The sequence below is a fragment of the Sander vitreus genome, chromosome 6 (assembly GCF_031162955.1).
Source record: "Sander vitreus isolate 19-12246 chromosome 6, sanVit1, whole genome shotgun sequence".
In the NCBI taxonomy this organism is placed as follows: domain Eukaryota; kingdom Metazoa; phylum Chordata; class Actinopteri; order Perciformes; family Percidae; genus Sander; species Sander vitreus.
Genome location: NC_135860.1, coordinates 18921347 through 18945266, shown reverse-complemented (window position 1 = coordinate 18945266; position 23920 = coordinate 18921347). Strand labels below are relative to the sequence as shown.

At 38.4% G+C, this 23920-nt stretch overlaps 1 protein-coding gene across 1 annotated transcript in view; it reads right to left on the bottom strand.

Moving 5' to 3' along the window:
- The window catches only part of LOC144519018 (collagen alpha-1(XIV) chain-like), a 150535-nt gene that overhangs the window by 14534 nt on the left and 112081 nt on the right, over positions 1-23920 (bottom strand). The window contains exons 37-45 of the mRNA XM_078251901.1: positions 22574-22627; positions 20038-20133; positions 17645-17698; positions 12146-12199; positions 7676-7729; positions 7463-7534; positions 4067-4102; positions 2716-2782; positions 2290-2481 (exon numbers count right to left, since the gene is read on the bottom strand). Coding sequence (XP_078108027.1) covers positions 2290-2481; positions 2716-2782; positions 4067-4102; positions 7463-7534; positions 7676-7729; positions 12146-12199; positions 17645-17698; positions 20038-20133; positions 22574-22627 — 679 coding nt within the window. The remainder of the gene's footprint in view (positions 1-2289; positions 2482-2715; positions 2783-4066; positions 4103-7462; positions 7535-7675; positions 7730-12145; positions 12200-17644; positions 17699-20037; positions 20134-22573; positions 22628-23920) is intronic.

Below are 23920 nucleotides of genomic sequence, written 5' to 3'. Positions count from 1 at the left end.
CTATATAAATATTTTACAAATACAGATTTGTAAAGCAGAACTTTGTTTTTTCTTCTTTCCAACCCTCATTAATCATCTCTGGACCCCTCAGATTTATCTTGTGACCCTTTGGAGGGGGCTCGACCACTTGAATAAAGCACCTAATTGTATATAAAGCTGGGAAAACTAGATCCACCTCAACCAGCTACAACAGTAACATGCTACATACACATTGTTGCTTCAGTAGTAACAATCTAATCATGTAAATATATCAGACATTTTTACTTTGATACTTAAAGTAAATGTTGCTGTTAATAGGTCTCCATTACTACGTTAAATTGGTACCTTTACTGAAGCAAAGCATCTGAATAATTCTTTCACCACTTTCTATTCCAACATCGGTAATACATTGCAAGTTTTTGGAGAAATGTGGCGGAGAAATTATGCGTGGATGATCAGTCTAATAAAATGTATGATAAACCCAGACTTGGCTCTGCACTGCTGTCCAGCGGTGCAGCTGTTTGAATGACCTAATGGAATATTTTTCGTATACTCTAATATTAGAGAACCACACAAAACTGGTGATCTGGAGGTTTGAATGTCCTGCTGCTTTTATGACTGGCTTAATCAATTGCATCGGTAAAGAGGAAGTAAGCACAGTGAGGTTCAGGAGGAAACGTTTTATATTACCACAAAAAAAACCCTGTATTTTCTACACTGGGGGCCTCGTGATATTTTTTCTACAATGGCCACTAGTTGACCCATAGTCTCTCTATATTCAGGACAATATAGTATGTGGAATATAAATTTCATCTGTTGAGCCTGAGCACAGCTCTGTTCCTGATACTGGTATCAGCCTTACATGGACCATCTGACTTTATTATAACATGTCTAATTTTCTTAAGCCTGCCATACATCTTTTAAAAGATTTGGCCTACTCTGGTGTCAGTTCAGCCTATAAAACAACAAGTGTGTGGTGGACCAGTGGCTGCAGATCGTAAATGTTATTGGGGAGAATCCTAGGTCTGAACTGCTGAAGTGGAGGTAACCATGCTGGTTATTTCCTGACAGCCGCTCTCAGCTTTCCTAACCCTCCACATGTGCAGGCTCATCCGGTATGTGGTTCTTTAGTGTGGGTTGCGTATTTTAGAGATGAAGATGGAGCCTCCTAAAGGCCCTTATTTCACTAAGGGCTCATGGCAGGGGAATGACCTCATGGATATTAGAGTTACTGTCTTTTGGCCTGGTCTTAACTTTGAGGGAGCTGTGATCCTGACTATGAGTCAGAGATCAGGCCAGACCACGAAAAGCAGCAAACAAGCAAGTAGGCAAGTTTTCTGTTCTTTTCACAGTAAAAGCCCGTGGCTATTGCTGAAAAGGATGATGCTTCATCCATTAATGCATTTGATTATTTCACAACCACACACTGCTTTCGCCAGCTGTAGACTCCTCTTATATATAAACATTTGTTACAACACCAGAGCTTTATACAGTCCCGTCGCAATAATAATCTTTATCCAAATAACTGGCTATGTCACTTATTCAGAGGACAACAACAGGAAACGCAGAGATGGAAGTGAAATGAAATTAAGACGTCAGCTACGATGCTTGACCTACTTTTTTGTGCAAAGGACATATACTTTCCTGTTGGTTTTCTTAAACTTCACATTATTTTGTTTTGCCTTACAAAAAGCACATTTTACATACACTCTACATCCATTTTAGGAGATGATGATTAAGATTAAGATATTTTTGAAGACACTGATGTACTTTATTTCCACTTTAGGTTTAAACACTCATTAAGATAATCTTGGAAAGCATGAAGTTTGGGTTTCCTGTCAGCTCTGTAATAAAGGCATACCATGCCCCAAAAAAACATTAAACTTAAAATAAATAAAAGAGAAGCCAAAGGCTCCATACTCTATACTCTTTTATACTGCATAGTAACACATTTTATCATCTTATTTTCCACTTACGACTATTATGAGTTCAGTTCAGAATATCACCTGCTCACTGCAGCAAGGGCGGTCTAATAAACACTCAAATGTTTCCTCACTCTTTCTGATGCTAATATAAACAACAGCATGCAGTCAAAGTGTCTAGACACAACCCAAACAGCAAAGTACTGATGATGGATTGTTATCAGTCTGTATATCACTGAGATTATAAGAGCTATACCGTATGTATAGAAATTCCCAAGTATATTTCTCTCTCTCTCTCTCTCTCTCTCTCTCTCTCAACATGTGTTGTGCATCCTGTAAACAACTGTCTTTACTCATAAACACAACCCTAAACATCTTCGTCTCTCACCTCTCTCTCCTGGTTGTCCATTCTGGCCGCTGGTACCAGGGAAGCCTGGCCTGCCGGATGGCCCTTGCTCTCCCTGAGGTCCTGGGAGGCCTCTCCTACCTGGCTCTCCGGGTGGTCCGGGTACTGTTCGGACTGATCCCGCTGACTGGACAGGGATCTGGTTCAGTATAGAGTTATAGCGAGACAAGTGGCCTGCGGGAGGTAGAGGAGGAGAATGGTTTGAAATGATTTAGAATGAGCTTTTTGACGTTTTGAGAATGTTTCTAATTGTTGCTTAGTTATGATGTTTTACCACAAATCAAACATAAGCGAATAGAAGAAAAGGGAAGAAGTGAAGCCAGTAGAGGTCAGAAAAAACATTTTCAGCAAGACAATTGTACTTAATAACATGCTGGTGTTAATGTGTAAATATCTCTGAATACTCACTCTGAATGAGCTGTTCACACACTTGCCGTGCGATGGCACGCACGGCAGCCTGGGATTGCACATCACCCTGAAGAACAAACACAGAGCTCTCATGGTCTGATATTACACAACCACACAGTAGATTGATACCACTTTCTATTTGAGCAACCACAGGAATATAAAGGATGGAATTAACTGACTTAAATTCTAACTGCTAGTTTTAAAACCATAACCTCTAAACCCTAAGTTCAGTTTACTTGTCACAAGGAGTTTGACACAACAGTTGAGTAATGTCTTCTGTGGCACTGGAGGAGCTTTCCAAAATTTGAAAAAAATAACCCTGCTGATGTCATATTGTCACCTTCCTAAAATAATGTCCTACGTCATTTTTTCAGGTTTTTCAGAAAACACAAAAAACTGAACGGCCCACACGCTTGACATGGGCCATTATACTAAAAGTGTAGAATCACATGACCTGTTCAACTAAGGATGTAGTCAGTTGTATCAGTGGTGGACAGCACCATGATGAGATGATTTAGGCAAAAAAATTATTTTTTGTCAAAAAAAATATTTTTTCAGGCCACACATACAACTTAAAATTACGGACTAACTGATTTTTATCTCCTCTTTTGCCTTGTGCTAATCATTGTCATATAGTCATTTAATGTGACATCTATATCGCAATGTGTATATCTCAAAAATATATTAGGGAGAAAAGCTTTGTAGGAAATGTTTCCCCTGTTTATTATCGTATAAATCACTGTGAAATTAAAAATCTAGGGTAGAGGCACACTACAAGATCCTAACCAGCTCTATTCGCAACTGGGCCACCCCACAAAATGCACAACAAAGAGGAGAAAACACTTGTACTGGCAAAGACTTCCGTGTTAAGTCTTTAAACAAAATTGAACTGCAGCATGGTTCACATGTCCCTAACAGTTAATTAAATGGGGCAGAAAATGGAATTACAGGTTTGATTCAAGTTGGCAAGTTGCGCATCTCTCAAGCCCTCGGCAGTGATGGCCTGGCTACTGTGTCAGCAAAAATACAGACCCTGCTTAGCTGCAAATGTGAACCATGAACACTGATTTGATTTGCTCTAAACAAGGTTAAGGGAGTAAAAGAGAGAAATAAAGTGAATGTTTGTGCAAAAGAGGAACGAGAAAAAGTGACTGTGTACTGGAGGGTAATTTGGTTTCTACAAAACAAGGGTGTGAAGCATTAGTGAGTAATAGTCTTATAAAGTAGAGTTTTATTCAGCAAAATAACATTTCCACTGCAAAATGGCGCAGTAAAACATGATTTGTTCTAAACAGAGGTTGAAGTGTGTGTGTGTGTGTGTGTGTGTGTGTGTGTGTGTGGAATGGCTTACTCTTTCTCCCTTATCGCCTTTGGTACCAGCAGAACCCTGGAACATAAAAGCACAGAAGAATAAACATTCAACCGGGATGTGTACTCAGAAATAGCAATGCTCATCTCTCTTTCCCTCTCTCCTTCAATATCCCCACCTCATTACTCTCCATCTCTCTCCTTTGCTTTATGCATCCACACACACACACACACACACACACACACACACACACACACACACACACACACACACACACACACACACACACACACACACACACTCTCTTTTCTTCTCTGATCTAACAGCTGGTATGACTAAATGCATTTAAATGTGTGTTCAGGTTCTTTGTGTCCTAAAGACAACACACACATAAGCCCCAAAGTATGTGTGCCCACAAACAGAGAGCAATTTTGTGCCTGGATGCGATCCCTTTCTGCTACTGCCAATATTGTAAAACACACAGATGCATATCTGATCACAACACACATGTACACACAAAAACCTGCCAAGCACATAAAGCGGGTTATGGCATATCACAGTGTAACGCATTGTGATCCAGAGGCAAATAAAAGACAAGTATTTCCTGGCCACAGAACCATTTGCTGATATGATAAATATCAGATTGATGTTGTTACAGCTTTTGAATAAAGCTTGTTTATCTTGGGGGAAACATGTCCTTGACCACCGACTGACTGGCTGTGTGTTAAGTGGGTTGGTGGATAGAGGATGAGAAAATGCTTGTGCAGGCCTGGCATATCATAGAGTATGTCTACTATATTGCAGATGACAGAAACCCTGTGCCAACATTTGACACAGCCGCTGAATTGGAGTGCAGATCTCCACAATAAAAGTCTTCGCCTGGACGTCTGTTTGGATCTCCTGAGTCTTCCCGGGCATATAAATATATAAATGTCTACCGTCTTATCAGGGTGACATGGAAAAACCCAATCTAACTGTGTGGGAGCCAAAGTAAGTATCTGAGCGGGGAAAAAAGATATCTCTTATACAAATCTGATTTCTTTTATTATTTTATTAAAATGTTCTTCCCATAGTGCCCTGTATATGCAGAGTCTGTCCAAAGTACAGAGTCAATGTTTTTTCACTCAAAATGCTTTACAGTTCATCCCAGGGGAGAGTATGTTCATGACTTTCCTCTTGCATAGCACTTCAATGTGGACTGATAAAACAAAATTACTGTTGCTTTTTTCTTTTGTAACTGGCAAAGCAAATGTGCTTGCTCGCTAAGTAAAGCAAGATAAATAAATTTTTTTTGCAGGTGGTTGAGTCACTGGAAACCACATTCAGAAGCAGTATTTTGTCCAGGTCAGACACACACACACACACGCACACACACACACACACGCACACACACACACACACACACACACACACACACACACACACACACACACACTTAGACTCATTAGCTCCTTTTGGTCAGAGATCCTGCAATACCGCTGTAAAGAAGACCCTTCATAACACTGGCTTTGCTTTTTTACATTGAACCAAACAGAGCCGACATAATGCTGCCCCAGTTGTTATTTTAGATAGCGTGCTGGCTTAGCGGCAGAGCAACAATGCTCCCATCATTCCATGTTCGTACCTTTTATACAGAACAGCGAGGCAGAATAACAGTCACACCCTGCACAGGCTGTGTAAAATGGGCGAAAGCCACACACTCACGACATCATCAAATGCTACAACAACTTAATAGACTTCTGAGGTCAGCTGTAAATATGGAGGTATATGAAACAGTTAAGGAAAAGTAAATCCAAATGCGCCATCGAGGTGGATTCTGCTGCTATCGACAAGGGATATCTGTCACTTCTGCCTCATCAAGACTTTGACAACTTTGAACAGTTGACTCTCATTCTCATATGGACTTGTACTTTGCAAAGACGTGCCAATAAGCTACAAAGAAAATATGTTTTGTTCTGTTTCGTATTATGAAGTTTTATGAATATTGATTTAGAAAGAAAGAGCATAACATTTCCAGAAGAATCATGTCATTCCTTAAACAGAACAGTTTGGGTTTTCACATTAGACGCTAGGACTGCTACTCTGCATCTTTACATATACTCTTATCTTGCTCTCAATGGAATAAAGCCACTGTCCTTCAACAAATTTCTTAGTGCAGTGGGAAAGATGTGTGGCACTTTTGTGTCCACCTCAACAAAACTGACAGGATTAACTTTCATGTCTTAAAGTTAAGTTATCACATGATGAAACAAAATGCTAAAATTTCCCTGTAGATTTAAATGGCTGCTATTTCAGATAAAAAACACTTGTTAAAGAGAAAAATGATTCTCTTGCAGCAAAAACCTGGTGAAAGGTTGCAGAGGGCAGAACGTGGACTGCATCAGCAGTTTAAAGTTGAGGGAAAACTAAAAGTTTAAGAGATTATGGCTCAGGAAAGTGAGATCTGATTTTCTTTTTTGTCTCCGTTTGTGTATTTGCTGCATGTGCATACATTTTTTTTATATGGGGTGTCTGTGTCTTCTATGTCTCAGAGATTCAGAGATGAGGCAGATGTGATTGCTCACTGTTTAAGTGTGTGTGTGTGTGTGTGTGTGTGTGTGTGTGTGTGTGTGTGTGTGTGTGTGTGAGGGAGAGAGAGTGTCAGTAAGTGATTTATAGCGCTGCCTCTCTGAGCCAAACTTTGCTGCAGAGCTGACCCAACACTAGATTAGCTGTCATCAATATCACAGTATCATCTGTTCCTGTTAGCATTACACAAAGTCTGGAACCCAACATCTACTCCTCCGCATCCTTCTTTGTGCTTGTGTCTCTTGCACATATTTCTTCTTCTTTTGCAGGGCAAACCGACTTACTGTACTTTTGGAATATTGTTGAAGAAAGTTGAACCTTCATTGTGATTTTCAAAAGACTAATTTTTATTCCGTAAGTCCTAAGTCATCTTATGAGATATGTCTTTTGGATATCATAAAAAAGATAAGCCTCATTAGTAAAACTAACTTAAGACGATACATTTGTCATTATGAGGACTGCGTCAAATACTAACAGGCTGTTTCCAGTCAGGAGAAGGGAGATCTGAAAATGGAACAGGGTGAAAAGGAGAAGAATAAACAATCTGCGGAGCATGAGCTTCTTGTCAGAGTTGGAACCGAACTACTTTTTTTTTTTTAAATGTTTAAACAAATCTGTAACGTTGTAAGCAGCTCTGTGATTGTTCTGCCTGTAAATTTAGGGAGGCATGATGGGAGAAAAATATCTAAAAAGGAGACATCAGATGGAGGAGGAGGAAGTGGTGGAGAGATAATGTCCTTCTTGTTAATTTGGATAAGTTATGTCAAACTCTCAAGTGGACTTTTCACATGCATTTCAATGGAGTTTTTATGTCTCAAGTAAATTCAGTATCAGAGGTTTTTAAAATGAAACAAAAACATTTTCACTCACAGGAAGTCCTTGATCTCCTTGGGCCCCTGCTGGCCCACCAGGTCCTGGAGCTCCTGGTGCTCCTGGGGAACCCTGAGAGAATAACAGGCAATTAGTGAAAGAGACAGAGAGGAAGAAGGTTAGGTGACAGGAAGCAGAAGGACCAGTCAGCCCATGTGTAAGGGTGATCTGACAGACGATATGATGCTGAGAATAATAAGAAAAGAGACTTACAAGGGGTCCAGGAGGTCCTTGTTGTCCCTGTGGTCCATTATTACCTGGCAGACCCTGACAGACAGACGCAGATGAAAACACTCAGTTTACTAAATATTAGCTGAACTTTCATAATTGTAGGCTTGAACTTTGTTTTGCACAAGCCCTTTCTAAATGGCCTGAGGGATTTCGTGCGAGTCTCCAGACTAAACCGACAGCATTCTTTTCTAATACAATTACCATACAGGCTACTGACGGAAACCAAACTCAGTAGATATTGCATCTGCTACTTCTACTGGTTGTTGTGCAAGCTCAAAGTCTACCAACAAATGCCGCCTATCAAACCTTTGTTTGGTTTTGCTTTTAGACAGTGTGTATGAAACACATTTGCATTCTTCCTGATGGGTTTTCACAAAAAGACAACAATAAGTTGTAATCTGCATTTGAGTTGCCTCAAGGTGTCTAAAACTTCTCCGTCATTTAATGTCTTCTCCATGATGCTGTGGTTTGAAGAGAACATGTGAGTATGAAACTGGAGCTTTCACTACAGAAGCACATTCATACCTACTGTATGCCATTTCTGTAAGGTCTGGTTTTGTTAAGGTATGACATATAATAACATGACATATAATAACATGATGATGGCTTTGATGTTTCTCAATATTTATAGGCGATTCAAATTGAACAAATTCAGTGTTATTAATACACATTTTAGAAGCTGAACTCAGCATCAGATTGTCCTGGAAAACAGCTTAACCTGAGGTTCAGTTAATCCTTTCATGTTAGCTTGGATATCAAAATGTATTTTGTAGTCACACATTGAGGCTGATGCCCTTTCAACATGGACACACTCCTTATGTTACTCAATTTAACCTGTGTAAGGGTACAAAGCAATGAATGAAGTGTGCAGTCTACAGTGTGCTATTACGTAAGTTTAAGAACTTGGAAGGAGCATTAAAACAACGTAATTTGTTTTCTCCTATTTCTGTGAATATATTCTGGATATGGGTTATGTCTTGCTTGTACATTCTTTTTAAATCTTATTTGGTAAGACAAATAGGGACAGCACATCTTGGAGCAGGGAATTCCCCTGTGGCGTTATGTCCTAAATGCTCCCCACAACACCTAAAGCATCAAGCTCTCATTGCGATCTTTACCTTCCAAATAAATGTACCAAAACCAAGGGTTTGACTGCACAACAAAATCTGAATTTATTGATTGATAACATGTGCCTGAGCTTCTCTGAAAAGCTGTGCCAGAATGTGACATCAGAGAATGCCTCTGCTAGAGTCAATCCGGTGTCACACAGTAAACACTTGTACTGGTAAACTCACTAATGGGACTCTGGAGGCAGCCTTGGTTCCTCACAATTTTTAAAGTCTCACAATGTTAGTAACTTTTTACTTTGAAAACCTTTCAAATTTATCAGAAGCACATCTGGAAAAAAATAATCATCATCTTCAGACAAAAAAAAAAAGTCAGACAAAATTTTCGACAGTGAAGCAAACAAGCATTTGTGACATTGGGACGAGAGTCAGTCTGTTGTCACACTATAAACGTTTTCCAGTACTGGCTATATTATAATCCAAAGCAAACATTCAAAGTTTTCTTTTTCTATTTTTCATATAAGAAATTCAGCCTCCTGCCTTCTCTCACAGTAGGTCAGGCTCATGAAAATGTATCACTGTTGTTATAGTCCAAGCTGCAACATGTTTACGGTCTAACTCAGACTTTTGTTTGCATGCTAAAATACCCACCAACAAAGGTTAGGCTTGTTCTGTATTAACAATTATATTCTATAGGATTGAAACTTCTTATTTATATTAAACTTTCTCGCAAAGCACTCTGAGGTGAACTTGGATGCTCAAGTAAAATTTTGATGAGAACTGCAACTTTTAGGCGTTGGATAATAAGTCGTCAGTATATCTTAAATAATAAAGTTATGAGTTATGACAGGTAGTGCCAGAATGTTTTTGTGAGTCTGTGCCTTGGGAAGAAAAGCTAGATCTACTCAGTTCTGAGTTGGAAAAAGTAAAAAAAAAAGAAAAAGTTCTGTAATGCAAGCCTCAATTACAAAATAAAGATGTATAGCTTTCCGTAATCTATTTCACGTTAATATGGACAAATAAAGTACCCGGGAGACAGTTACTATTGTTTCAACTGACCTAACTGTCCACTGCAGCGAAGTCTTTGCCAGACTTTTTTTGGGCTTTTATCCACCTTACAAAAAGTTTTTATGCCCAGTGGACTAGTGCGATGCTATTAAGTTTTACTGTGAGTCAACAAAGGGATAGATGTTTTCCCCGGTCTTCTTTGTACACATTGGATGATACATACTACCGGCTGGAATAAACCCCCACTAACTGGTAAGCCCAAAAAGTTGCACAATCATTGTGAATTAATTCATTTTCAAAAGCTGCTTCTTGTTCATACATTACAGTTCAGTTGGCTACATTCTACTTTCTATATCGCTGTTAAATGAATAGTGATAGCAGAAATTGCTATTGCATTGTTGACCTCTTGAGAATTGATTCTTATCAGTATTCACTGTGTCCCCTTCCCTACTGCTTTCAATGCATCTACTGAAAAAAACAAAAACATTTGGAGGGAATTTAGTCTAAGCACGCTGCTGTTAACATCAGAGTGTGGCGCTGCAGTTATTCTACAACAATAAAAGTAAAATTTTGAGATGTTTCCTGTTGTGTATGGAAACTAAATTATAATTTGCTCTTTGTGATTCTACAAACATACCCCATGGTGTAATTATTTTCTAGTAGTCCCTACCAACAAATACACAATAGATCTGTAACATCTTGATGAAATATGGATATGGGAGGCCTGTCATAATCCGTGCTGCAAAGGGGGCATCTCCTCCCAATATATAGCAGCTAAAATTGCTCCCTGATTAGTAATTTCACATGTTTACTAATAATAATTTTATTAGTAAACATGTAGTGTATTCTGTGAGTGTGGGTGTGTTGGTGGTAAATCACCACACAGATTAGGGTGGTAATTCTAAAATTTGAGAAGGACTCGACTCATTAAACTGCTCAACAGGGCTTTGTTAATGGTATAATAAAAGAATCAAGCTGTGAATATTCTAGATAAATATTATATAATTTAAATCACTATACGTTGTAGCTTGAAAAGAATCAAACTAACCACTTTAACTTTAATTTGAGTGATTCAAGATCAAATTCGAGTTTTCCTAGTCAATCCAATGCAGTGTTCTTCAAAGATCTCTAGCATCCATAAGAGGAAATATATCTTGAGTTGATTATTGAATTAGTTTCATCATTCAGGTTGTTTCCACCGTAATGCATAGGTATTATTGACAATGAAAGATAATAACTGGTGGTTAGTTTAGTGACATCCCTGAGCCAAATGGACACACACACTCTGATGGTAATATTCAGCTATCATAACATATCATCATAACGGGTACATAACAAACCTTGCTCACTTTGTCTACATGCTATAGTCAGTTACCCAGAAACCTCGAGCACATTGCTGCTTCAAACAGTAGAAAACAAAGTCCTACTAGAAAGCAGATTAAAGAATTTGGCATATATGTTATTACTTATGTTATGTTATGGTTGTTATTGGCACCTTTAATTAAAACAAAATGTGAGTTAATGCTTTTCTTGCTATAAGTTTATGAACTCCAAACCTATCTGGCGTCATAAGAAGAAACCCCCGGTAAACATACAATTGTCCTGAAGGAAACCACATGACAACTGAAGGGATGAGCATCTGGACTGCTGTCAGCCAACAAACAGACAGCAGATGGATTATGTGTGGAGTCTTTCACCTCGCCAGGAGCAAGGCCGGGACAAAAATCTTCTGTTATCATATTACGTATTTGGATAAAACCTCTTCTTGCTGCTTGTCGACACATTACGCTCTGGCTGCGTTACTGTTTTGGTATTTACAGCCCTGTTGGGTATTGTAAGGCCTGATTCTTCTGTCAACTACATTTACTACTATACTGTTTACTACAAATGGGGGAAGACTTGTATGGTTTTATGAAGAGACATCGATCTTAAAGAACCTCTAAAAACACTTTTTACTTCTTCATGATTGCTCAATTCATTTTCATACATTCATTCATACATTTTCTTCTTTTAAATCTCTATGTTGTTGTGTATTGCTTTGCCTACATGCCTTTTCTCAAAACCATTTCCAAAGACCTTTTTTTCATATCTTAGAGCACCCTCTTCAACTAGTTATGATGGTGGCGGCAGAGTCTCACTTTCAGGATGGGGTTTTTACACCCCATTTAACTCAAAACTAAATAAAAAAGACTTATATTGTCTACATCTCTATATATAATATTACCATCTACATATACTGTCTGTAATTGACACTGCAGTAGAATAAATATCGGTTACTGTTACACAGTGTGGTTTGGTGGTTCTTTAAAGAACCACCAAACCACACTGTGTAACCAGTGTAAACAGTAACCGATAGAGTTAATGTATATGTTCTTACCCTTACTCCTGGGGGGCCGTCTCTACCAGGGGAGCCCGATCTTCCAGGAACACCCTAAAAAAACACACAAACAAGCAGGTTTGAATCACTATCACAACACTGGCTGTGGTTCACATACAACACAGCACGCCACTGGACATTTAGTGATGATATAAAACTAAGAAAAGTAGCATTTATAAATGTGTTTACAAGGGTCCTAGGAGCCTTCAGACATTTTATCTGCCATATTACATACAGTGTAACAAGGAATGTCTTTTTTCTCTTAATAACTAGAATGCACAAACACATTCAACCGAAGGTCAAAACAGAAACGGGAAGAACCAACCTGCAACCCTTAGGGTACAGGACAGTCTCTACATCAGCAGGCCACCCTGCTGCTCCATCTCCTGCCCCATTTCCCCTTCATCCACCTCTCTGCAGGTCAATGCACACAGCCAACTCCAAAAGACAGTCATGGATTAAGTGTTGAGGTGATTTATCTCTGCACTTCAGTATTAGTGGAGAGCCCATAGAACAGGACAGTTAACACTGTTAAAGGTCCTACAAATTACAGGCCGAGGTCGCAGAGGACAGGCCTCTTATGATTAACGATGTGCTGTTGTTTAGATGTTGGCTGATGTGCATTCTCCCAAGACATCTGCAATAATATCTCTCCTGCCACTTTCGCACGTGTATCTACAAACCTTTATTGGTAAATTGAAACAGAGGTGAAGAGGACTCTGATGACAAGGTTACATTGTATTTACTGCAGCGATAGACGGAGAGAGAGAGAGAGAGAGAGAGAGAGAGAGAGAGTTTAGAGTTGTAATATTCTCTGCGGCCCCTCGTATATTACAACAGGGCCCTGGAAGCTACAATATTCCCCCACTGAGACACACACACACACACACCTATTCATATTCCTCTCTCTGACAAAACACATTATTACTTGGTAACATAGTGCGGCACAGGGCCGCACTGCCAGCTTTTATTAATAGGACTATGCAGGCAGAGAGAGTGCTGCATCAGGTAGTGTTGCAGCTCTCTGTGAGTTGGTTCAGAGACTAGTTGTTTTCTTCTTATACAAATGGTTATTGCTCATTCCTCTCTTAGAAAATCTGTGAAAATGTAATAGCTGTGGTAGAAATCAGAAACACTATGAGTACGACTTCCAATCAGCAAGTGGATTCTAGTCTCATCAACTCATAAAACACTCAACAAAAGAAACATATACAAGCCATTTCATGAGCCAGACTACAGAACAGTGAATACAAATGGATTAGAGTCCAGAGAGAAACTATCACAAGGCACATGATTATCAGCATCAGCATAACAAGACGTTGTCTTTACAGTTGCCTCTGCCAAAAAGTGTTTGTGTCTGTTTGTTTATCTGCATCAGCACTAAAATAAACACCTGGCCAACTTTGTTCAATGTAGTCTTATATTAAGACCCTGTTGGCACAAACTTTCTGAGTGATTTAAATAATTACAGTTTTTGCCGATTGCTTACACACTGAAATCAAAAGTATTACACAATTATCAAAACCTTACATTCAAGGAGCAAAACATTAGCCTCACACTTTTTGCAAAACAATACACACAGTGATTTGCAAAACACTAAACACCCTTGTATACATTAGACACAGAAGTATATCATAATGTCACTTACTTGCAATTCCAAAGCACAAACTGTCAAATTACTGCACCTATGAGCCAATCTGTGAAACACAGACATCAGGTGCGCAAACACATGATTGCTTAATGTAATTATAGACACACCAATCAGGTTTACTGTAAGCACTATAAAAATGCAGCAGGTAAGTGTAGTATCTTCTGTTCAGTATTTTTTTTTTTTTTACTGTAATTGTAACCTGTACTGGATACAGTATTTTATGTATGTCTGTTGTTTGCTGAGCTAACAGTGTTATGCACACTACTGTAGTAGCATGAAAACATGTTGACTAATTTGGGTATATGGAGAGAAATAAATTATATTTTCCTCAGTCTGCAGCATTGGTCTTGTGTAATGTTTGGTGGACTTATTGTATATTTGCACTTTCTCTGTGTACTTCATTTACAGTACTCTAATCACTGAGAAGTAGAATTGCTAAAAGTGTTTTAGGTTAGCAACAGCAGTGTGTAACTGGTTCAAACAGAATTCAGTCATATGAAACGTGTGTGTTTCAAATGGTAACAAAATATGGTTTTTATAAATTAGTGTATAGTTTTTGCAAGAGTGTTTCATTTTGCAAAGGGTCTGAGCTGTTCTGCTAATTGGGTGGAAAAAAAACGGTCCCTGTTTTCAAAAAAGTGCTCATATTATGCTCATTTTCAGGTTCATAATTCTATTTAGAGGTTAAAGCAGAATAGGTTTATGTGGTTTAATTTTCAAAAAACACCATATATTTGTTGTACTGCACATTGCTGCAGCTCCTCTTTTCACCCTGTGTGTTGAGCTCTCTGGTTTAGCTACAGAGTGAGGCATCTCTGTTCCATCTTTGTTGGGAGTCGCACATGCGCAGTAGCTAGGTAAGGACTACTAGCCAGTCAGAAGCAGAGCATGAGGGACGTGCCATGCTAGCAGCTAGGCGAGCATTATAACATGTGTTACAAAGTGACGCACGTTCATCACGGAAGTAAAGGCTGGACTACAATAGAGCTGTTTGGAGCAGTTTTTGAAAAGTGTTTTCTGTTGGAGATGGTAAGTCCCTTTGGGGTGGACTTTGGGCTTTTTCACTTTGAAAACCGATAATGTGCACAAAAAAGATATATATATATCTTATATATATATCTTTATATATATATATATATATATATATATACTTTTTTGTGCACATTATCGATGTATATATATATATATATAAAAATAAATAAATAAATATAAATATAAATAAATATATATATATATATATATATATATATAAATATATATATATATATATATATATATATATATATATACATATATATAAAGGAAAAGGGAAAAAGCCAAAAAGCATAATATGAGCACTTTAAGCAATCGAAAAAAACCCTGTAATAAGCAGTACTACACAGCCACTTCATCTACTCTTAAACATGAATAAAGATACCCTGCAGAAGGTGAGCACCATCCTCAAGTACAGTACAGTTCAGTACATGAAAGTGGGGGATTATTACTGTATTACTGACAAAGTGACCATCCCATCATAGTGCAGTGTGCTCTAAAGGTAGATCGATGTATCAGTCTGTGATCGGCAGATGGGAGCAGCGACTGTAACAAGCTGTGATTTGGTGTGGAAAAAAAGATAATAGTGCTCCTTTATGCTGTCTGCAGGAGCTGTCTCTCAAAATCTAAATGTTTCCACTGTCAGCTCTACATGTAGAGCTTGACTGCAGGTACATCTGGTTGTAATGAATTTTAAATTAGTTTATTCACCCATTCTCTGAAATGTATTATCCCTTTACAGATCACTGTTGTACCTTAGTAGCTTATCCCAGGATGCAGTGCGTAGAAGGCAGAAAAAAAACAGTTCATTACAGCAAATATAAAAACACAAAACAGGAAATGGATCTAATGAGTAGGTGCTATCCCCTGGCATGAACATAATGTTAAATCACTTATAATATTTTTTCTTTCCTAAAAATCTAAATGGATGTTCAAAAATCCATTACAGGTGCACCTTGAGCCCTAAGTCAGACTGGTTAGCACCTCTACTCTGTGACATCCTCCAGTGATTTTGGGCTCAGAGCCATAATGGAATCCACCATCTTATTTCATTTGTCCTGGACCTCAGACAACAAAGCAATGGTGTATGTGTAAGCTGTGTGTGTAAAAGGGTTCCTGCTCACTTCTAACCACACTGAAATTTCTCAAAGGGAAAAAATCCATATCAGCCTGGAGGACAATAAAGGTAGTATTTGTGCTATTTTTCCAGTTCATAAGCTTGAAAAAAGCTTAAAGTATTTGTAGGAATGAACTTCACCAGATAGTGTTGCATCAGGTGTGTGACTGTGATGGAGCTGAAAGAGCTTTTAGGAATGTTGGCTCCCACAATCTCCACTTTTGAACAATTTGAAGAAACCCCTTAAGTAAATTCAGCAAAACAAATATATCATGACATCTATAAGAAATCTCAAGAAAGTAGTCAGATTAGTGGAAACAGGGTGTGCACACTATCTGTTTTTGTACGCTTGATTTAGGCTCAAAAGGACATTTTGATGTTCAAATGGGGTGATAATGAAGTAATAAGCCAAGACAGTAAAATTGATTGAGAAGAATTAGGAAAATTATCTGGAAGGGAGCAATCTGCAACATAAGTGAGCTAGGGCTTATTCCATTAGTGCTGTTAAAAGTTAAGGACTGCCTTATGACAACTATTGCTAACATGTATCCCCTATCAGCCAATACTTTAATATATCACTAATAAGACATAAGACAAAATTGTTGCCTGAGTAGGGCATTATACTATAATTTGCAGTGTGTTGTCTAGCCCCCTTCTTCACACCATCACATTTTATTCACCTCAATGATACCTTTGATATTTGACGTATAGCGGGAATAAAGTAACACAGATAAACTCTGGATCAACTAAAACGCTCTACACACCCACGGTTCACTCTCACAGGCGTTTCCACTTAATTAGCCTGATTACATTTCTTTTCAGGATTAAACTGAAAGACTGTAACAGACCAAAGCTACTGTTTGTAACCACACGTGTGTTTTGCAAGTGTTGAAATGTGTCAAGGAATGTATTTAAAAAAAGACACATTAATGACAAAATCTTCCTTAAAATTTTTTCCAGGTTTCTCCTGTCCTTGCTGATGTCCAGGTTTCCCAGTAAAATAACAGAGATGCTGGTAATAATTATTCACATCTCAATGATTCCATTAAAACACACACACACACACACACACACACACACACACACACACACACACACACACACACACACACACACACACACACACACACACACACACACACGCACAGCTACTTTAACCTTTATCTCCATATCCCTATATCTCTAAGAGTTGACAAATATCTGTAAGTTAGGATGGTCTAATATAAGGCATTAGAGAAGAGTCAAATATAAAAATATTTTAAATCAAGAAAAAAATGTAAATGTGCATCAATAGGGCAACAAGTCTCATTTCTGTGAGCCTGCAGGGCCATGGCACCTTAGTGACTCATTTGTATTCTCCAAACAAACACACAGAGGAGAAAAATTTATAAACATAGTGTCTCTCTCTCTCTCTCTCTCACACACACACACACACACACACACACACACACACACACACACACACACACACACACACACACACACACACACACACACACACTCAGCTGGGTTTGTAATAACCAAATACTACTTTAGTGAAGACAAAAGCAGAGGGAGAAATCACTGCATGTCAGGCAGATTGGAAAATAGTTGCCCCTCTGGGTTCTACTTTGTGATCTTGGGAATCATATCAACATGAACCAACACACAATTCACCTCTGTGTCTTACTATAATGTCATTTGGGAAATGTTGTCTTACCATTTGTCCGGCAGGACCGATCTCTCCTCTCTCTCCCTTCTCCCCAGCAGCACCCTGTAAAACAAACAAAGTTATTACATCTCAGTTGGACCAGTGGTCACACTCATAGCTACAAAAGGACCGGAAAAACCAACATCAGTTATCTTACAGTTTTTCACGATTGCTATGACAATTTTTTCAATACTTTTAACAACTTTCCTAAACTCTTAACGCACCAACACACCTACAACACACAATTGGCAAAACAGTTAATTTCATGGTCAAAATCACACATTGTAAACTAAACTCCAACACTGATTTTCAAAATACAATAATTCACTAACACAATACACTGTGTTTACCAAAACAATGCAATCATGTGTCTAAGTCAAATAATTCTTCCAAAACACTAACACATGTTCTCTCCCAACAGGAACATTTAGTCAATCATAGAACAATGCCATACAAAACACTAACATCCCATGGAATTACAGAAACTGCATTATTTTAAATTTGTCAGGTCTGCCTTTATACAATAGACAACAGTGATTGTATCGATCATAGATTGTGTTTTGGACTGCAGTTTCTCTTGAAGCCTCTCTACATTTTTGTTTTGTTGGGTTTAGTAAATGCATGCATATGTTTTTTCTTTAAAGATTATTTTTTGGGCTTTTCAGCCTTTATTTGACAGGACAGCTAGTTGAGAAAGGGGAGAGAGAGAGAGGGGAAGACATGCAGGATATTGTCACAAGTTGGATTTGAACCCTGGACCTCTGCATAAACCTCCAAGTATATGTGCACCTGCTCTACCCACTGAGCCAACCCAGCCACCATTTTGTTACTTTTGCTGCAGAGATTCAATACAAAAAATGAATGACCCATCTCAGAGTAGTTTTATAGAATGTACAGTTTATGAAAAAAAGGAGACAGAGACAGAATTGTCCTGGTACTCCTCTTCCTCTCCCTTGTGAAGGCATTTTTCTTATTTTCTGTGTTCATCTACAGTATATTGTTTAAATAGGTCTTCCTTTACTGTACTACCATATGATCATGTGATTGAAAGAACCTCAACACCTGAGTGTGTTTCCTAGAAGGGAATCAGCTGTGATTGAGCTATTTGCATAACTTCAATCAGCTGTTTCTCAATAAATGCATGTATAAACTCCAGGGGATATATTTGTGTTTCAATTTACAATATGATCAGCTGTTCACTTTGACTTTAGGCTTTAAGTTGAGTTAAGAACATGTTGTTATCTGTTCTGGCATACAGTGTGAAAGCATTTGTAAATATGGCAGTAAAGATCCATTGTTTTGGTCTTGGTGGAGCTTGTGTGTAAAAGAAGTTCAAGCATTTAAAATTTGTGTTAACTGTATGCATTTTGTGTCAAAGCAACAAGAAATGTGTTAATTGTATAGCCTACACAGACGGATGTTGTGCTAACTGTGTTAAGAGTTTAGGAAAGTTGTTAAAAGTATTGAAAAAAGTGCCATAGCGATCATAAAAAACTGTAATAAGATGCTGGGCCGCCACAAGTCCCGAGAACAGCTTCAGCGTGCTTTGGATCCTTCAAGTGTCTGGAAGTCTATCTGAGGCATATGTCAACATTTTGACAGTTCAATACTAAGTCTGTCTAATTGCAGACAGTTTGTGACCTTACTGGAGACGGGGGAGTGGAATGGCAAACAGCACACTTTCTGTGACTGTTTCCATCATAATATAATGCAGCAGTGATGCTTGGCAGGAACAGATAATGTCATTCTTGTACCAGTTTTATTTCTTTCAACATTACATTTTTCACATTATACTTTAACACATTCCATCTAAACAGGAGAGCCACAGTTGTTTGTTTTAAGAGGGAGAGGTAGCTAAATAATGACATATCATAAAAAGGAAATAAAAATAGCGTATATAGTTTTATATATTGTTTTTATTGCAATGTCGAAGAAAACAGCGGCGATCTGCGTTACAGCAATATTTACTTAATTTGGACAAAGCTTCATGTTCTGATCCTTCTACGTTATGTTTATTTTATACTAAAGTTCTCAATAAAATGATATAATACTAGTATTTTTAATTTGTCAAGTATTTAATTCACACAGGAGTATACAAAAATATGTTGGTTATTTCATATAGAGTATTGAATTATTGAATTACCAGAAAACATGCTATGTCTTGATATAGACACGAAATGACCTATTATCGGGATAGAAGAGTTTGGCCATATACAACATCATCCTAAAAGGAAACAGAATGAAAGTCAATAAATGACCTACGCTCCCCAAAGAGCAAAATGGGTTAAATAAAAAAAAAAGATCACCCAGCCCTATGTGGAAATTACCAAGATGTGCGGTTGCACTACTTAAAATATGACATTATACAGCCTTTTAGTATACACACACATGCTAAGTCTTACCGGGGGGCCCTGAATAGAGAGACCACTGGGTCCCTGAGGACCTGGCGGCCCTGGGGGTCCAGAAGGGCCAATCTCTCCCACTGGACCATGAGGTCCCTGTGAAAACAACACAATGGATTTAAATGTTTCAAAGTTCATTTTTTATAATAAATGTTTAAACAACATGAACGATAAATCCTTTAAGTGCTCAGGAAAAATGAAAATGTGAACATCTTCCATCCCATGAGCAAACTCCCCTCTAAATGAAAAACATGTGATGTAATCAAAAACGCCTCATCAGCTCATTAATATCACATAGTCACGAAATGCATTTTAACCAAATTCTGAACAAATTCTTCAGTAACAGCAATGTGGAACCAAAGTAGCACTTAAAAAGAAAGATAAAAATATCAAATCTAATTATATATGACGTACTGTACATGACAATTCCAGGTCTTAGCTATACGGTTTTAGTTGTTATTATAACACTCTATCTAAATCTAAATAATGTTTAATTGTTTATTACATGACAATGTCACGCTTATATATTCACTGAGGTAACTGATGTGTTCCCATTTTCTCAAAGGCTGCAGCTACTCAACACACACAATGTCCATCAATTAAAACTACAAATTCTGGTCAACATCACCACTACATGCTTTTGGGGCTTTTGCTACCATTGGTTGCTTGCATAAAGAGATCTACTACAGGAAACAGATTTAAACACTCGTCCATCCATCTATAATCAGGTTGTGCCGGTGTGGCGACTTATTTGATCCAAGCTACAGACAGGGTTCCTGCAGTGGTAGTCAGAAAAGAGGAATTCCAGTAAACGGCCACTGATTCGCAGAATTTGTAGCTTGTTGGCTCAGCAGCAGCCGTAGCCAAAGTAATCTTCACACTGGCTGTATTTATTGTTTTACTATTCAACCATACAGTTACTGGCTTCATGTCTTTCTTATCCATGCAAACAATCAAAAGAAACGTTGGATCAGATATAAATGAATGGAGTGGGAAACAAAAATAAACAGAGGACTGAAATGTGTTATGTCATGTTTAACTAAATGATAAATTTCGCTTGAATATGGCACTGAACTACTTGAAGAGATGAATGGATTTACAGATAACTGAAATTAAATTACTTAAAGGTTTATTTTAAGAACTGCACCTGTTATTTTCTCATTTATCAGTGATTATCCTGTAACAAGTAATGCACCCAAATTGATTAGTGAGAATGAATAAGGATGAATTCATGGAGGAGCTGGTCTCATTCAACAAATTAATCCAACCATTCAAATAAACTTGGCTCTAGCTAAGGAGGTACAAATGCTGCTGAGCTAAGACAAGTGTGATCTGGCAGGCATGTATACATATATAAGTGTGTGCTGTGGAGTATGTGTGTGCCAGCAGGACAGAAATCCACATCTCTCTCCAAAACTAACACAATTACAAATATAACACATCTGGCCTGTATTGAAAAAGCCCTTAATGAGTTTGATCCTGTCTTTGTGGTATGTTTTAAGTTCTTGGTGGCCCACTTCATGTACTGCACTCGATACACTGTCACTCTACTGAGTCAAAGTAGGACACATGGTTGAGATAAACAAGCTTATTTTCTTGATTGACAGCCTGCGTGTCTGAGCATTAGTGGCAGGACCCCTGTTGCTTCTTTTGGAAAAAAAAGAAAGGCTTCCTAACATATTTTTCTGTAATTTAAGATTAAATCACAAACATAGGAACTGGCTATTGGTATTGATAAATATCCAACAGCATCGGGCCTTGTACTGACCGCCACAGCTGGATGGTTTGTAAGAGTTTGGAACATATTGCCATAGCAAAACTGTAACAGATGCAAATTCAACAGTAAATCATTCATTGTCCAAGACAGGATTGGCTGGAACTGTCTATTAAAAAATTTATTAAATAAAAGGATAGTAACAGTGGCGATAGGAGTCTGCCTCAAGTCTGAGGCCAAAAGGAAAATGAGGTAGCCTGGAAAACTGATATACTGTAGGCTTTTCCAAAATGACCACTTCTTCAGCCCAAGGTACTTCACATCTAGTCTGTAGGATGGAGTGGGCTGCTGTTGAAAAGGCTCTTTATTTGTGAGTCAGGGGCATTACTTAATCAGCACTAACTTCTTTCCTTTCATTGTCTAAACAAGATGGGGGTTATTCTGTCCCTAGAGGTAGAGGTTTGGACATGTTCATATAATGAGTAAAATGTATAATAAACCAGACTGGCGGCTAGTCTCGTGGGCTCCTCACAACAGGGCCAGGTGTGATCACTTCCAGTTGCAAATGCCTCTTTTACCTCACGTAGAGTTCAATCAGACTGAACTGTGAAAAGTGAAATTATGAGGCTCTCCAATGCACAGCCAGTTTGAGAAATCCAGTCTGACCAGCCTGTTACTGTTAGGGTGCTTCTTCTTCCCCAGTTGGGAACATGTGACTCAACCATATAAAGGATGCAAGATAGACACAATTTGAGACAAATTATGTGCTGAAGATTTTTCAGAAGAATAAATGGTCTCTGAAATTAAGTGCATTTTACTAACCGTCACTCCTGGCTCTCCTCTGTCTCCTCTGGCTCCTCTTATGCCTGGACCGCCCTGAAACACAGGCCAAACACACACACACACACACACACACACACACACACACACACACACACACACACACACACACACACACACACACACACACACACACACACACACACACACACACACATGGTAAAAACAGCACATAATCAGTGTTTGCAGTTTGTGGGCTTAGAAAGAGAGTGATGGCTAAGAAACATGCCTCTGCAAAAATATGTATTCTTCAGACTCCCTTTCAAACATGGTAAATGGAGTTCTTTTTTATCTAATAAAAGTGGACCTGCACAGGTCTTTGATATGAATGGATTATGAATTTGATGGACAGAGGCCAACGCTGATCTGTGCTGTAAACTGCCCCTGTGAGCTCTGCACTTTACCATGCTACATCTGTATGTAAGTCTGGAGCTGTAAACCTCGGGCTGACCCCTCTAGCCACAAGGTTTATACGGGACAAACTACACACATCTGCTAATCATTGGCTCATTTGGGATACATCCTCTTCCTGCGTTTGCTTAAATAGGCCTCCCCTGGGAACGAGGGGGCGACTAGGTAGTTCCTACAGTATTTAGCCAGAGGGGACAGAAGGGGTGTTTCCAAGAAGGGCGAGGAATATGAGAGGAGACACACAGATGTGGTAAAAGCAAATAGAAATGGAATCATTATATGCTTGTTTTTTTACCAGGTTCTATACCAGATTATATATCATCTTATTAGACGTGTCATTTGATTTCTTTCTCAATTTATATCAATGAAAAGTCAGAACCCACCAAACTGTTGACCCAAGTCTGAAGTGTGATGCTTTGCTTTACCATTCAGGAGTCATTAGCTTACAACTCATCAGCATCCATCAATGGTGGAGTGGTGCTGGGAAAGGATTGCTTAAAGGCTAGTATAGAGAGGAGGAAGGACTACAGTAACCAATAAATCTATGCAATATATGGAATGTGCAAATTCAAATAAGATAGACTTTTAAAAGGCAAAAACTGTCCTTTAAATTCTCATTTTGACAGTAAACAGACAAAATTAAATAAGGAATGGAACTAACCAGGGTGCGATTTGCCCGGGGGGGATGCGTGGTATTTCCCCTTTTCTGGTCTGTCTCTGCCTCTGATAAAATTTTTATCCCCAGTAGGGACAAAATGTACCCCCCTCAAAGTGATTAATGCTACTTTACCAACAGACCACACCTAAATTAGAAGTATTTTAAATTAAGTAAAGCACTGATCACTTTAATGTGAACAGTCTATAGTGCCATAGAATGATAAAATCCGAGCGGCAGTTGCTGGTTGTATTTACCTGTAA